Raw genomic sequence first — 16,470 nt, 5'->3', positions numbered from 1 at the left:
TCATGGCGTTGTTCCCTGGAATGCCATTTATTGTAAATCTGGAGTCTTCGGTTTTTGTGGAGGGGAGCTTACAGGCAGAACAGGTGCCACATGTGATATCGGGGACCCAAAAGGCACACTTTGCCCTCAATATGTCCCCACCACACTGAAACAAGAGCTTCTTTACTCTGAATTATATTTATTTATTCATGTATTTTATATTTTTATTGATTTCAGAGAAGTAGGGAGAGGGAGAGAGAGAAACATCAATGATGAGAGGGAATCACTGATTGGCTGCTTCCTGCACGCCCCCTACTGGGAATCGAATTGCAACCTGGGCATGTACCCTTGACCAGAATCGAACCTGTGACCCCTCAGACCACAGGCCGACACTCTATCCACTGAGCCAAACTGGCTAGGGCTGCTCTGAATTTTAAAGATTCATGTACCCAACTACTTACATTACAACTACTGCTTGTGAAGATAGGGTGCAGCACCTAATCCTTAATCCTACCAATTTCCATCTAAGCTGCATATACAATAGGTAAAGGTGAGGGCTTAGTGGGAACGGGGCAGAAGAGAGATGCTTGGAAATGCCCTAAATCGAAGCAGGAGGCAGCTATGAACACATTTAGACAACACACAGAAGTAAGCAGGATGATATGACAGGAAAACTGTAAGAAGTGGGGAGTTAGAAAAGGAGGTTCTTTGGAGAACTGCTTTAGATGGGGATAGTAAGGGAAAGGGTTAGAGGGCAGGTTCCACCAGGGTGCAGTGCAGATTCCGGGACACATTTGCATGCTGGAGGAACTGCGGGCAATATTCTTGGGATCAATTATGATAGGGGAGTAAAGAAAGGATTAAATAGAGGGAGAAGTTGAACTGCAAAGTGAATAGAAATATTAGGGCGGGAAAAACAATTATGTCCCAAATCTCTGTTTTCACCAAAAATGTTATGCACATTGAAGTCAGATATGTGGCTCAAGTTGTATCAGAAACACAGAGAGAGGGCTATCATATCAGCATTTATAGTCTAATCTTTAAATCAAATTTTTTTGTCTAGCTTGGTTTATTTAAAATAAACCTAGTTTTGCCGAAACCGGTTTGGCTCAGTGGATAGAGCGTCGGCCTGCGGACTGAAAGGTCCCGGGTTCGATTCCGGTCAAGGGCATGTACCTTGGTTGCGGGCACATCCTCAGTGGGAGGTGTGCAGGAGGCAGCTGATTGATGTTTCTCTCTCATCGATGTTTCTAGCTCTCTATCCCTCTCCCTTCCTCTCTGTGAAATATCAATAAAATATATTTAAAAATAAAATAAAATAAAATAAACCTAGTTTGTTCATATCAGATTGTTGTTCATAACTTGTATGTTCTATTTGTCATTTATAAACTGAGTAGTAGAGCTTATAAGTCTATACTAATTGTAGGTTAATACTTTAATAGAAAACATAGCATTTCTATGAGTCAGGCTTAATTATTACCCTATTTTATTGGTAAACTAAAATTGATATAGATTGAACTATTACCTCACTTGGTTGATGTGGAAATTGAGGTTTAAGCAGGTTAAGTAATTTGCTCAAGGGTATAGCTAGGAAGCAGTAAGGAGCTGGGATTTGAAGCCTTGCAGTATGATGCCAAGTCTAATCAATCATGTTCCTGGTTCTCAAATTAGAATCCAGTGAGGGACTCCACTGTGGACCCCAGCAAACCAAACGTGGGCAGCAGTGCTAGAGAATCTGAGACAACACAATGGTGTCTGAAACAGACTTATAAGCATACTAGAGGCCCGGTGTACAGATTCGTGCACTGGTGGGGGGCATGGCCTGCAGCATTGACCCGCTGTGGGAGTGCCACTCATCCCGGTCAGGGAGCAGCGCTCCCACTGTGGGAGCACACTGACCACCAGGGGGCAGCTCCTGTGTTGAGCATGTGCCCCCTGGTGGTCAGTGTGCATCATAACGACTGGTCGACCAGTTGTTCTGGTCATTCCACCATTCGGTTGCTGGGCTTATATATATATAGATAACAAAGTTTATTTTCCCATTTCATGATTCCTTTTCAAATAGTTTTATGATTGACAAAATAAGACTCTTTTTTTTTTTTTTTTTGCCAGAAAATGTGAATAGCACTCTAACTTTTGTCACGCTGAGTGGGGAACTAAAGGCCAGGAAAGTGGAGGATGGTATCGTCCTGGACTTGCCTCTTTACCCAGCCCACCCCCAGGTCAGCTCTTTCTAATTGATAAATTGTGTACAACTGACAGAGTGCCTGTTTTATAATGGTTTTGTCTTTTTCCCCATCTAGGACTTCCATGAAGTAAAGGACTTGATAAAGGTTAGTGACAAGAATCAAGCCTGAGCTCATGTTATTTGAACGCTTGTTAGTATTTGAACACAAAGATTTGGTATCATTTGATCCCCAAAGACAGGCCTGCTACCGGTATCAGTGTTCCAATCTAAGCTTGGATGAACAGCGAACAGTGCATTTGAGGTCTGAATTGTAATACTGAATCTATTTGGTGAGAAGATTGACCAGTTTTCCCTGACTCTTCATTGTCAACATTAGCCTCCATGGTAGGGTGGGGAGAACTATTTAAAGCATGATGGCAGGAAAATGGAAAATATCCAGAGTTCTTTCTACCTTGTTCATGGTAGAAAAACTTAACCTGATCTCTCTAAGCCTCAGGGTCAACATTTGCAAAATGGGAACGACAAAGGGTTATTTATCTTATCACGGGTTGTCATTTTGTGTTCCTAGAAACTGGCAATAAGATTCCCAGCAGAGAATTAAACTTTCAAATCACATAGAACCCATACAGAGAAGAGCTGGATGACCCTTCAGAGAGACTGGAAGGTCCCAGAGAGCTGGTGGGATCTGGCTGCTGGGATTTGTTTCTAGAGAGAGGGACATTGGTTAGCTGTAGTCACAGAGGGAGACATCCCAGGCACCACTCCAGGTGGAGAGAGTCTTGGCCTTGGGACCTGAGCAGCTCAGTCTCTAAAGAGAGTTAGAAAACCTGAAGCCACCTAATGACTGCCCGACAACTACTTTGTCATCTACTCTGCCCACAGCCACTGGTAGTGCTTAAAGGGGCTTTTGTCCCCTCCTATACGCCCTCAGCACCCCAAGCCAACAAACAAGCAAAACAATGTTATCTATAACTAGGAGCCCAGTGCATGAATTCGTGCACCTTGAAAGGAACTGTGGGCCACGAGGCTGCGGTGGGCACAGGGGCGAGTCTCGGCCCATCCTCCGCACCCCCGCCCGACCCCTCCCGCCTCGGCCCTCTGGTCCCTTCTGACAGCAGCCCTGCTCCCGCCGCTGCTGCTCCCACGCGCTGATGGCATCCGCTCCACTCGCACCTGCTGATGGCATGGAGCAATTGGGGCCGGTGCCAGCAGCAGGTGCAAGCTGGGCCGGCAGCCGCCACTCGCACCCGCTGATGGCGTCGAGTGATTGGGACTGGTGCCAGTGCCAGCAGTGGGTGCGAGCGGTGGCTCCGGCGCCAAGCAGCAGGCACAAATGGGGCTGTCGCTGGCAGTGGGTGCGAACACTTGGCAGGACTGCGGTGTGCAGGAGCAAAGAATTTTCAGTAACCACCAGAGGCTCTCCCCAATGACAGCAACCAGTGCCCTGCCTTCGTCTGGTGCCCCCGCTCACCTGTTCCACCATCCCACCATGGTCAATGCCTGCCATGTTCCGCACGCGCCCCCTGGTGGTCAGCGCACATCATAGCGACTGATTGTTCGGTTGTTCCGCTGTTCAGTCTATTTGCATATAAGGATTTTATATACAGTATATAGATAATAAAAGCATAATATGCTAATTAGACCAGATGTCCTTCCGGACGAAGCTGGGCTGCGAGGGAAGCCCGGGTCCCGGGTGCTGGAGGGAAGCCGCTGCTGGCAGCCAGGGGAAGGAAGGCTTATTCTTGCACGAATTTCATGCATTGGGCTTCTAGTTGGAAATGAACAAAATTATGTGTGTGTGACCCTGGGCCTCTCTAAATCTTTCTTCTGATCTGTGGAGAAAAATACCCATTTGAAGGAGTTGTGTGTTCAGAAACATTTTTTTTTAATTTAATAAATCTTTATTGTTCAGATTATTACATTTGTTTCTCCTTTTCCCCTCCATAGTTCCCCTCCACCTGGTTCCCACCCCACCATCTGCCCTTACCTCCCCGCCACTGTCCTCATCCATAGGTGTATGATTTTTGTCCAGTCTCTTCCTGAACCCTCCCATACCCTTTTCCCCCTGAGAATTATCAGTCCACTCCCTTTCTATGCCCCTGATTCTATTATATTCACCAGATTATTCTGTTCATCAGATTTTTAATTCACTTGATTTTTAGGTTCACTTGTTGATAGATATGTATTTGTTGTTCATAATTTTTATCTTTACTTTTTTCTTCTTCCTCTTCTTTAAGAATACCTTTCAGCATTTCATATAATACTGGTTTGTCGGTGATGAACTCCTTTAGCTTTTTCTTATCTGTGAAGCTCTTTATCTGACCTTCAATTCTGAATGATAGCTTTGCTGGGTAGAGTAATCTTGGTTGTAGTTTCTTGCTATTCATCACTTTGAAAATTTCTTGCCACTCCCATCTGGCCTGCATAGTTTCTGTTGAGAAATCAGCTGACAGTCGTATGGGTGCTCCCTTGTAGGTAATTAACTGTTTCTCTCTTGCTGCTTTTAATATTCTCTCTTTGTCTTTTGCTCTTGGCATTTTAATTATGATGTGTCTTGGTGTGGTCCTCTTTGGATTCCTTTTGTTTGGGGTTCTGTGTGCTTCCTGGACTTGTAAGTCTATTTCTTTCACCAGGTGGGGGAAGTTTTCGGTCATTATTTCTTCAAATAGGTTTTCAGTATCTTGCTCTCTCTCTTCTTCTGGCCCCCTCATAATTCTGATGTTGGTATGCTTGAAGTTGTCCCAGAGGCTTCTTACGCTATCTTCAACTTTTTGGATTTTTTTTTCTTTTTGCTTTTCCGGTTGAGTGTTTTTTGCTTCTTTGTATTTCAATTCTTTGACTTGATTCTTGCGTTCCTCTAGTCTGCTGTTGGGTCTCTGTATAATATTTTTTATTTCAGTCAGTGTATGTTTAATTTCTAGTTGGTCCTTTTTCATATCTTCGAGGGTCTTGCTAAATTTATCGGCCTTTTCTAGGATATTCTTGAAAAGCCTTATAACCATGGTTTTGAATTCTATATCCAGTTGTTCGTTTTCCTCCATTTCTTTCATTTGTGATCTGTTTCTTTGTCTTCGCATTCTCGTTGATTCCCTGAGTTGGTAGGGTAGCTTTGTGTGCTAGGTTTCCTATATGGCCCAGCAGGTCGGCCTCCCCAGTTAACCTGAGGTGGACACTCTTGGTGCACCCCTTTGTGGGTTGTGTGTACAGCCTTGTTGTAGTTAAGTCTTGATTGTTGTTGGTATCACTGGGAGGAATTGACCTCCAGGCCAGTTGGCTGTGAGGATCAGCTGTGTCTACGCTGGGAGAAGTTCGGTGCTGGAGACAACCTTATAGGATCAGACTTGCAAAATTGCAAAAGCCTCTGTGCTAGCTTGGATGGGGCGGTGTCTCAGGGTGGAGCAGACAGTCTTGGCTTCGGGTCAGTCCTGCCCTTGCGCTCGCGCCTCCAGACCTCTGCCTTCTGCGGCTCCCCTGAGCTTCCGTCTGACAGTCCAGATTCCCCCCGTAAGAGCGTGGGTCCCCAGGGGCTCACCCGGAACTGGGGTTCAGTGCAGTTGGAACTGGGGTTCAGTGCATTCAGGAGCTTCTGTCTCCCTTCTGCTAGGGAAAGCCTGTGGCAACCTCTGCATTCAGTCTTCTTTGCGAGCACTCGCGTGCGTGCGCCTCCAGACCCCTGCCTGCTGCGGCTCCCCTGAGTCTCTGAGTCTCCGGGTGCCTTTCTCTCTACCTGACAGTCCAGACGCCCCCTGTATGAGCCTGGGTCCATGGGGTTTCGCCCAGAACTGGGGTTCAGTGCAGTCGGAACTGGGGTTCAGTGCAGTCGGGGGCTTCCTTCCCCCTCCCGCCAGAGAAAGTCAGCCAGGCACTCAGCCGCCCTTCCTCTCTGCACGCGTGTCTCTGTACCTCAGCCCTTTGCCGCTCCTCTGATTCTCCATGAGCTTTTCTCTTTCCTTCTAGTTGTAGAATTTCCACTCAGCCAGCCTTCCTGTGGTTCTGGATGATGTCTGTTCTGTCTTTTAGTTGTAGTTTTGAAATTGTTGTGCAAGGCAGCAGTTTAGGTGCTTACCTATGCCGCCATCTTGGTTTCTCCCCCAGGCACATATTAACACTTGTGAATAATGTCTATCTTTGGCTCGAAAAGGATAAGCTCAATTCCTTTAAAGGCCTCTTTAATCACCAGGAAACTGACCTTTTCCTTGGGCAACACCTTAAGCCCAGAAACCTAACTAAAACTTGGGGACTGGGGACTACAGGTGGGCCTGGCACTCTGCAGATCTTCAGAAGGTCATTTCCCACACAGGGGATCAAGGACATGACCCAGGGCACATTCCTGAAAAGTCTGGTCTGTCTTCACAGACTGCCATAGGTGACACACTGGTCCAGGACATCCGCTACTCCCCAGACACCCGGAAGCTCCTTGTCCGGCTCAGTGACACTTATGACAGGTGAATGAGATTTTTGGCTTCGTCAGCACTTTGGATCCCCATTTACAGCCCTTGCTTGGTCTGGCTGTGCTCTGTCCAGTCAAACCATGATTTCTGCAGCCAGAGACCTTTGTTCTCAGGTAGGAAGGTATCCCACTTGCTCCTCCTTCTGCTCCTGCTGATGCGTGTGGATCAGCCCCACCCTGGTCTGCTTTACGGAGTCTATCCAGTGGTGGTGGTGGGGGTGTGTTTATGGGGAATGGGGTTTGTTCTAATCCATCCCATCTATGAACAAGGTCATTTCTGGAGAACCTGAAAGTGAGCACACAGGATCTGCTGCAAGTAGAGAACACAGGAAAGGTGAGAGGACTCATTCTCACCCTTAAAGGAGAGCCTGGTGGGCAGACTCAAGCATTCGACTTTTACTCCAGATATTTTGCACCCTGGGTTGGTGTGGCAGAAGACCCTGTAACAGGTACATTTTGACATGGGTCCTGGGGAGGGTTAAACAATGAAGGGGTTGGATAACAAATAGCTGTTTAAGCGTCGTCCTTTATGTGACCTTTCAGATTGCTTGGGTTTTGAGCTGCCTTTGTTTTCCTATCTCCCCACCCCCATCCCTTCACGTAAAAACACAGAATTAAGGAAGTAGTATAGCCCTGGCCAGTGTTGCTCAATGGTTAGAGTGTCAGCATGCGCACCTAAAGGTCTTGGGTTTCATTCCCCAGTCAAGGGCATGTACCTGGGTTGCAGGTTTGATCCCTGGCTCTGGTTGGGGAAGGTGCAGGAGGCAACCAATTGATGTGTCTCTCTCATATTGATGTTCCCCCCTCCCCCTCCCTCTTTTCCACTCTCTAAAAATCAATGGGAAAAATATCCTCACCCCTCACCACCTCCCTCCCCATAAAAAGGAAGCAGTATAGCAGAGTTAAACCTTAGTGTCAGACAGCCTTGGTTTGCATCCTAGCTTTCTAGCTGTTGACCTTGGGCAAATGGCTTAACTTATTTTTTAAAAAAGATTTTTGATTGATTTTTAAAGAGGGTGGAAGGGAGAGGGAAAGAGAGAGAGAGAAACATCAATGTGATAGTGAAACATTGATCAGCTGCCTCCTGCACACCCCACACAGCAATTGAGCCTGCAACCCGGGCATGTGCCCTGACCGGGAATTGAACCAGCAATCTTTCCATGCATAAGACTATGCCCAACCAACTGAGCCACTCCTGCCAGGGCTTAACTTTTAAATGTTTCCATTCCCTCCTCTATAAAATACAGATAATATTCCATAGGGTTATGCAAATCCAATGCCAGTTAAGTACTTATCACAGTGCAAAGAGTGGGCTGAGCAGCAAAAGGGGGCAGTGAGGAGGCTGGCACATGGGATGGTGGCCAGGGCAGAAGGAGGCTGGGCAGACTGTTCTGGTCAGATGGCAGGGGCTGGGATGATTTAGTTACTCTCCGAGGAACAAAACATGTGAAATTCAAAGCAAGCACTTTTTGGATGTCAGGAAAATGCCCAAATGACATCCAAACAGTCCAACTCAACCCTTTCCCCATGGAATAGAAGTTCTGAGTGGATTTACACATGCACAGCTGCTTTACAAAGATTTTGATTGGCACAGAGGGCAAGTTTTTCCCTGAAATAATGCTTTTCTACAGTGGAAAAGTCTTTGGATAGTGATGACCAACCATCTCAGTTTGCTTAAAACTGAGGGATTTTTCAGCATACAGGGCCTTCGATGCTAAAACCAGGACAGTCTCAGGAGCACTGGGAGGGTTGGTCACACCATGTGGACCTCCCATAACGTTTAGTAAGTTTTCCTGAAGGAGGGGCCCTTTCCATCCCAGCCTTTTCTGCCCCACAGACTTTTCTGACAGTTATTACTTTACAGCTTGTTCCTTCATTTTACTATCGATTCTCTGATCTGAACCTTGGGCACAATCATCTAAAAAAATACCTCACTGAAAGACAGTTCTTTTGCCACCAAAATCTGGGAATGTGTGCTTGATGGAAATTTTGAATTTTGTCAGAGTTCCCACCTTTCCTTGCATGTGCATCCCAGGAGCAAGCGGACAGTCTCTCTTGAAGGAGGTAGATTTAAGAGAAGGGCTTGATTTTCCTACCATGGGCTGACAGTGACCTGTAGACAGGACAAGAATGAAAACCTGCAGTTTAATTCAGCTTTCAGAAAGTGTAAAACATTGCAAATGCATCATTTGGAGGAGCGTATCCATACATTCTATGTCTTCCTTTCTATCTCCATTCATAATGCCACACTCTGCTGTGGCCATGCCAACATAACAACCAACTAGTTGATTGCAATTGCTTATAAATTTACCACAAAGTTGCCCCTGTTTCCCTTGTGCTGTATCATAACTTCTCACTTCTTTTAAGGGTCTGCACATACTGTTCTCAGCAGCTACTGGTCCCAAGAATTGGGGAAGAAAGATATGCGTGGTAAGACAGCTCTTTTTCTTTTTCTTTTTTTTTTTTTTTTAAATATATTTTATTGATTTTTTACAGAGAGGAAGGGAGAGGGATAGAGAGTGAGAAACATCGATGAGAGAGAAACATCGATCAGCTGCCTCCTGCACACTCCCCACCGGGGATGTGCCCGCAACCAAGGTACATGCCCTTGACCGGAATCGAACCTGGGACCCTTGAGTCCGCAGGCCGACGCTCTATCCACAGAGCCAAACCGGTTAGGGCGACAGCTCTTTTTCAATTAAAAAAAAAAAAAAGCCTAATCTGAAACTAGTATTCCTTCTCAAATGTACTATGCACTTGAAGGTGTTTTGTATCACCCACGTGAAAATGAAAGGTTTTTAAATTCCTTCACCTTAACCCCTCTACTCTAAATATCCTCTACCCCAAACACCTTCTACCCGTCTCTCCCAACACAGACACACTTCTCGTACAGGAAGTGCCCAGTAAGTGTTTGTTGAGTAAAATTAACTAGCTGTGTAACTTCGGCCCAGAGAAGTTATTTATGATGTGAAGGTGGAGACTGGATAATCAGTAAGGTTCCTTATTGCTATTCCTAGCCACAGGGTTGAATCATACAAATTGCTTTTGAACCAAGTCTCCTGGTGATTAATATATATTTTCTCAGGGGCAGAGAAAATGGACCTCGACAATGGAGGCTACATAGCCCTAATAATCAAATTAGGTGTCCAACTCTAGAGGTCTTACTCAGTGGGAGGGCTAGGCCTCCGTGAGCCTGATTTGGGGAGAGCAGTGCCTGCTCTTAGGTGAGACTAGTTACTCCCCTAAGCACTGAGCTCCAGGAAGGCTGAGGCCTGCCTCTTGTCTGCCTGACACTTGTGGTTGCTTGGTAACCACAATGAATGAATGAGATCCCTTTGTCTTTTTCAGGCCTGGAGAGATGGGCCTTCTCAGGAGGGCCAAGACCTCCTAGACATCTTTATCTTCCTAGACATCTAGTTCCTGCATCTATCTTTTCACATGTCCTTGCTTACTCTGAGACAGAGCCAGGGAGGAAGCTGTGGGTGGGGTGAGCCTGGGCATTACAGGATGTGACAGAGGAAGTAGCTCAGGAAGGGAAGACCTGGAGCTGTGTGTTTTGTGGATGAAAGTGCATTTGTGGCCCCTCACTCCGCAGGAGAACCGGTTGGGCTGGGCAGTACCATGGACAGATTTTATCCTTAAAGAATTTTTAAAGAATTTATCTTCAAACTGACCTAGGAGGATTCTAGAACTTGTAATAACAGGTGTTTCACTATTTGCTGTTCATTAAAAAGGGTGAAAATTATCCCCTTAATTTGTGGTTTGTTTTGTTTTCTCCAGCCTTTCAGTGTTCCTGCCGAGGAGGAGAACTGGAGATTTCCCTGCGCCCAGATGGCCGAGTTGACATTAGGGGAGGTGCTGCGGTTGTTCTAGAGGGCACGCTGACAGCCTAGAGGCGGCTGTGCCCAGATGCTGCTCTCCCCAATGACCGTTTCCATGAAGAAAAGCATAAGGGGCTGCCTTTAGCAAACTTGCATAGTAGTCTACATAATCCTCATGGTAGAAATAGAAAAATGAAGACATATTAATGGAGAGTTAACGTGTACCAATTAACTATGGAGTTTTGGCTCTACCTGTGAGTGTATTTGAAATATAAGTAATTCGTAATAAAGAATAATGTCACCTTTGATTGTGACTACTGATCACAGAATGAGGAACAAATGGTTAAAATCAAACCATTTAAATGTAGGTGATTGTGATAGAATATTTTGCAGCCATTAAAAAGATCCAATAACTATGTGGAAATACAGAAAATATTTCATGATCTAATACTAAGAAAGGAGATTACATTATAAAATGTTAGCAATGTTATGCTGTCTATGAGAATATGAATCTATATCGGCAGGATGAGTCTTGATAGTGAAAACAGTTCATATGTGGGGAATAAGATTGGGAATAATGTTAATGTATGTAATAAAAAAGTATTTCCTTCATTGGAACACACATGTTCAATAACCAAAAATAAGAACATATAAGTAAATAACTAGAAACTCCAGAAATTTAAAAAATGTATATGTATTAGTGTGGTAGTAAGATTGAACACTAAAAGTAATGTAATATCTTTATCTTATATATAGCTTTAGAGTGATAACTTAAAATGGATTCTTCTCTTACCTTAATAAAATGGGGTTTTTAACATAACTTCAAATTCAGTTAAATCTGTAATATTGAGTGCCTATAATTGACTTTGGGTTGGGGACTTTTTCAAGTCATTAGGAGTGTTTCTTTAAGATGATCTCAGTGATGGCAGTTCTCGGCCATCTCAAAAACTGCTAGCTGATCAGTTAGAAATTCCTGTCCTTTTTTTCCCCCACCTTAATGCTACCATGTTTTCTTTTTTCTTTTTGTTAATCCTAACCATAGGATAGGTTTTTATTTTCATTTTCTAAATATGGTTTAAAAAAAAGAAATTTAAAGAGAGGAAGGGAGAGGGAGAGAGAAAAACATGGATGTGAGAGGGGGTAACATCGATAGGATGCCTCCTGCACAGTCCCATCCCCCTCACCACCACTGGGGATTGAGTCTACAACCCGGGCATGGGCCCTGACCAGGAACTGAACCAGTGACTTCTAGGTTCATGAGATGATGCTCACCCAAATAAGCCACACTGGCCAGTGCCCAAGGATATGTTGTTGTTAATTTTAGAGAGAGAGGAAAGGAAAAAGAGAGAAAAATATTGATGTGAGAGAGAAACATCCATCGGTTGCCTCATGTACATATGTGCTCCAATCGGGGGTCTAACTAGCAACCTAGGTATATGCCCTGACCCACGTGTATGGGATGATGCTTCAACCAACTGAGTCACCAGGTCAGGGCACCATGCTTTCTATTTTAATTTGTTTTGCTAAGGCATGTGAGAGTGAATTTATTACAGAAGTAATCTTGTGTTTCCCCTAATTTGCAATGAAGAAAATAATTCACTAGCATCAGTACTTTAGCTTAATGAGTAACCAATGACCCAGCACATACTGCACAGCTCACCACAACTCATCGGTTGGTTCTGACACCAAGGGAGAGAATCACTGGAAGGTCTGCCCAACCTAGGACTGAATTGTCTGCATAATTTTATACAAATGCATAGTTGAAAGGGTCTGAATTTTAGCTTTTAAATGTATGCCAAGTTCTTTTTTGAAATTATATTTTTATTGATTTCAGAGAGGAAAGGAGACACAGAGAGAGATCAGACCATCAATGATGAGAGAGAATCACTGATTGGCTGCCTCCTACACATCCCCTACTGTGGATCAAGCCTGCAATCTGGGCATGTGTCCTGACCGGGAATCGAACCATGACCTCCTGGTTCATAGGCTGATGCTCAACCACTGAGCCGCACCAGCTGGGCTGTATGCCAAGTTCTTGCTAGCTATTTTTGGGAAACAAGTCCTTGAAATGACTCTAAACTCTTTTTTTTGCATGAAAGTTGCTATTTGAAGCCTCTGAGTTGATTTTTCACCCTATATTTTCAAACCCTATATTTAGTTTTATAAGTGATTTAAAATTTTTCCATTTAGCAATGGACAGCTGAGTCAGAATAGTCAGGGCAACTGTTATATTTAGTGTTTACTCGGTCCATCTGCTGAAGACTGACTGGGTGGCCACCATGGCGGTAGTGCTCCAGAAGTGGCCCCAGGGAAGCTGGGGCGGGAGTTGGGGAAGCACAGGCACACCCGAACAGATAAAAAGAGGAAATGAAATGACATCTTTAGTTAGCAGGAACATTGAGCCTCTAGAATTAGCATCCTGTGCTGATATGAGCAGGGCAGGATGGGGGCACTTTAATATCTCTAGTCCTGCTAGGTTTCTCCTGGCCTCTTCTGCTTCTGCCTGCCTCTTGCCTATCTAATCTTACTAAGAGTGGGCATAGGGGTAAGTGAAGAGAGATTGTTGGAGATGGATCCCAGCGCTCAAGTGTAACGTTACCATTGATTGAAAAACGCACTCCCAGCAACGTTGGCATCCCTTGGTATACTGAGTTAGAGTGGGTTACACCAATGTAGGAAATATCTCAATGGCTTAATATAATAAACTTTTATTTGCACTCATATTATTTGCTTAATTAGCACAGGTCAGGAGGGGGTTCTGTCCATTATGGTCCTGCAGGGGCCCAGGCTGATATGCATTCTGGCATGTCGACATGTGGCCTCCATGGTCGCTGCAGCAGTGGGAAAGAGTGTATGAAAACTGCACTGGGTTTTGGCTCAGAAGTAATAGGTGTCAATTCTACTCACAGCCTATCGACCAAAACTGGTTACACACACCCCTCTGATAGTAAGGGACCTGAGAAGTGTGGAGAGCTCATGCATATATTCTGTGTGCAGTAAATATAGCTGCCACACCTTGGGAAGACTTCTAGACCACTCTGATGGCTCCCCCTTGGGTGGCATTACTTGGGTAAATTCATCACAGTCTGGGGATTCAGGGGTGCAGGCTCAAAAGCATATCATGTAAATGTACCACATTACATGCAGATTCATATTAACCTAGCGCATAAAGACTGATATGTAGAGCTAGAATACCAATTGTTTTTGTTGTTGAAAGAGAGGACATTTTTCCATTGATTTTTAGAGAGAGGGGAAGATAGGGGGAGAGAGAGAAACATCGATGTGAGAGAGACACATTGATTAGCTGCCTCCCGCACGCACCCTGACCAGGGCCTGCAACCAAGGTACATACCCTTGACCTGAATCGAACCCGGGACACTTCAGTCTGTGGGCCAACGCTCTATCCACTGAGCCAAACTGGCTAGGGCTTTTTTTTTTTTTTTTTTTGTAGAATACCAATTCTTAATTTTACAATGAGAAATGTAACCACAGAATGCTTTAGATTGGAGCATTTTCTCCCCATGTGCATTTCTGTTTGGGAAGCCAAATTATAATAAGAAAGCTGCTTGGTGACTGTGGAGCTAAAACAAGGAGTCAGCAAAATGGACCTAAAAGGCAGATGCCATCAAGTTATGATCAGCTTTCCCCTTTCACAACGCATTAGAATGCCCTCATACTGCACTTCATTTATTTGAATTTAACTTAATATGCTCAAGGCAGGGCCAAATGTGATTACAGTGTTTAAATATATTTATGAAACAAAAAAGGAAAAAAACAAAAAATATTTAAAAAAAAAAAAGAAAAGGAAGGAAACTTTTACTTTTTTTTTTTTAATATATTTTATTGATATTTCACAGAGAGGAAGGGAGAGGGATAGAGAGCTAGAAACATCGATGAGAGAGAAACATCGATCAGCTGCCTCCTGCACACCTCCCACTGAGGATGTGCCCGCAACCAAGGTACATGCCCTTGACCGGAATCGAACCCGGGACCTTTCAGTCCGCAGGCCGACGCTCTATCCACTGAGCCAAACCGGTTTCGGCGGAAACTTTTACTTTTGGAACAACCATGATCCCTAGTTCAAGACCACACTTTTATCTAGCACTCAAGAAAACAGCGATGCATTCCAGCACTGGAGAAACACTGTCCACTATGTTTAATGGGTTATTTAAAGGACTTTCAAGGATAATTTTGACAACACCCAATTTTTGCCTTACACACCATGGTAGCCTGACTCCAAAATGCTCTCGATGATCCCCGCCTTCCGCTGTGCCGCCCCTTCCCACACTGCATCAGGGCTGGTCTGTGTGACCAATGGGATATTCGGAATGGTATGTCCCTTCTGAGATTAGTTATAAAAGACTATCTTCTGTTCTGGTTGACTTCGGTGTGTCTCTTTTTCTCTTTCCTTCTCTCATCACTTGCTCTGTGGGAAGCCAGCTGCCCATCGTGAACAAGGATCTAAGGCACCTGACCAACAGCCACATGAATGAGCTTGGAAGCAGATCCCCAGCTCATCAGGCCTCAGATGCCCGCAGTCCTGCGGACACCTGGACGGCAGCCTTGTGAGACCCTGTGTCAGAGGCACCCAGCTAAGCTGTGTCAGAAACCTGACCCACAGGAACCGAGAAAATAAATGTTTGTTGTTTTAAGTCATTAAGTTGTGAGGTAATTAATTTTGCAGCAACAGATAACTAATATGCATGCTGTCTTTTTAATTTTATTATGAAAATTTCAAGCATACACTGAAGTAGAGAACCTCATATAATGAGCTCCCATGAACCTACCAGATTCAACAATTTTCAACTCATGGCCAATTATTTATATCTCAATCCACTTCCCCGGCCCCCTGGATTATTGCAAAGCAAATCTCAGTCAGACATCATAAGTGTTTTCATTGCAAATATTTTAGTATTTAGCTCTAAAATATAAGGGCTCTTAAAAAAAATAGTAACCTCAATACCAATACACATCTAAGGAAGACAGACTCTTAAGGTGACACCCCACCTCCGCCGATTCCTGCCTCAAGTGCTTGTAACCAATGAAGTACGACAAAGATGATGGGGCACATGTGATTATGTGGACATGATTATCCTATATAATAAAGAGCTAATATGCTAATTAGACTGAACAGCAGAATGACCGTCCGGACGTCCTTCCGGATGACCTTCAGGACAAAGCCGGGGCTGCGAGGGCCGAGCCCCTTGCATGAATTTCACGCATTGGGCCTCTAGTGTTACATAAGACTGTAGCACCGGTCTCGTTGGCGACTCTTTCTCCCTTGCTGGCTTTGAAGAAGCGAGGTTCCACGCTGGGGAACTCTCGAAGCAACTGCAGGTAGCTTTTGGAAGCTTAGGGCAGCCTCTGGTCCATAGCCAGCATGAAGACGAGGCCCTCAGCCCTGCGATAGCAAGGAACTGAATTTCACCAACCACCAAGTGAGCTTGGAAGCAACGCTTCCCCTCAGCTGAGTGTTCACCTGGGACTGAGACCCCCGCGCATCCTGACACCTGACTGCAGCCTTGCAGAGGACCTGGCTAAGCCAGGCCTGGTCTCCTGACCCAGAGAAACCCATGTGAAATGTGTGGTTTTAAGCCACGGAGTTTGTGGTGATTGCTGCGCAGCAATGGAAAACTATTACAACGTTGAAAAATTAGCAACCATGACTTAATATTATTGAGTATCCAGTTAATATTTCTACTTCCCTGGTTGTCTCACACATTTTTTACAGTATTTTCGTAAGACGCGGTGACTTTAGCCTGCACTCGTGTGAGATGTGAGTCCACCGTATGCAACCTGCCTCAGCACAGATCAGCCTCTCCCAGGGCCGACCTGGCTGGGCCCGCTCACCTCTCTGAGTAACCTTTCCCAGGGCCTCCACTGCTGACCAGCCCTGTCTTTCCACTTTGATCAGAATATAGTCAAGCAATTTCCATTCCTTTAATGTTGTCAGAAATTGCCAAATACTCCTGAGGTGGGGGCAGGGGGCAAAAGTGACCACCCTGGTTGAGAACCACTACCTTGTTGACCTT

The 16,470-nt window shown here is 44.9% G+C and overlaps 1 protein-coding gene across 2 annotated transcripts in view; it reads left to right on the top strand.

Annotated features, from left to right (window-relative positions):
- The window catches only part of PBLD (phenazine biosynthesis like protein domain containing), a 41,782-nt gene extending 30,502 nt beyond the window's left edge, over nucleotides 1-11,280 (top strand). For both annotated transcript variants that reach the window (XM_080687989.1, XM_080687988.1), the window contains 6 exons: nucleotides 2,092-2,201; nucleotides 2,283-2,312; nucleotides 6,524-6,612; nucleotides 6,888-7,066; nucleotides 8,985-9,047; nucleotides 10,398-11,280. In XM_080687989.1, the coding sequence (XP_080544115.1) occupies nucleotides 2,092-2,201; nucleotides 2,283-2,312; nucleotides 6,524-6,612; nucleotides 6,888-7,066; nucleotides 8,985-9,047; nucleotides 10,398-10,510 (584 nt within the window). In that variant the 3' untranslated portion in view covers nucleotides 10,511-11,280. The remainder of the gene's footprint in view (nucleotides 1-2,091; nucleotides 2,202-2,282; nucleotides 2,313-6,523; nucleotides 6,613-6,887; nucleotides 7,067-8,984; nucleotides 9,048-10,397) is intronic.
- Nucleotides 11,281-16,470: the final 5,190 nt, after the last annotated feature.

The sequence above is a fragment of the Plecotus auritus genome, assembly GCF_963455305.1.
Source record: "Plecotus auritus genome assembly, chromosome: 9".
In the NCBI taxonomy this organism is placed as follows: Eukaryota; Metazoa; Chordata; class Mammalia; order Chiroptera; family Vespertilionidae; genus Plecotus; species Plecotus auritus.
Note: the sequence above shows the minus strand (reverse complement) of the source record. Positions and strands in the feature narration are given on the sequence as shown.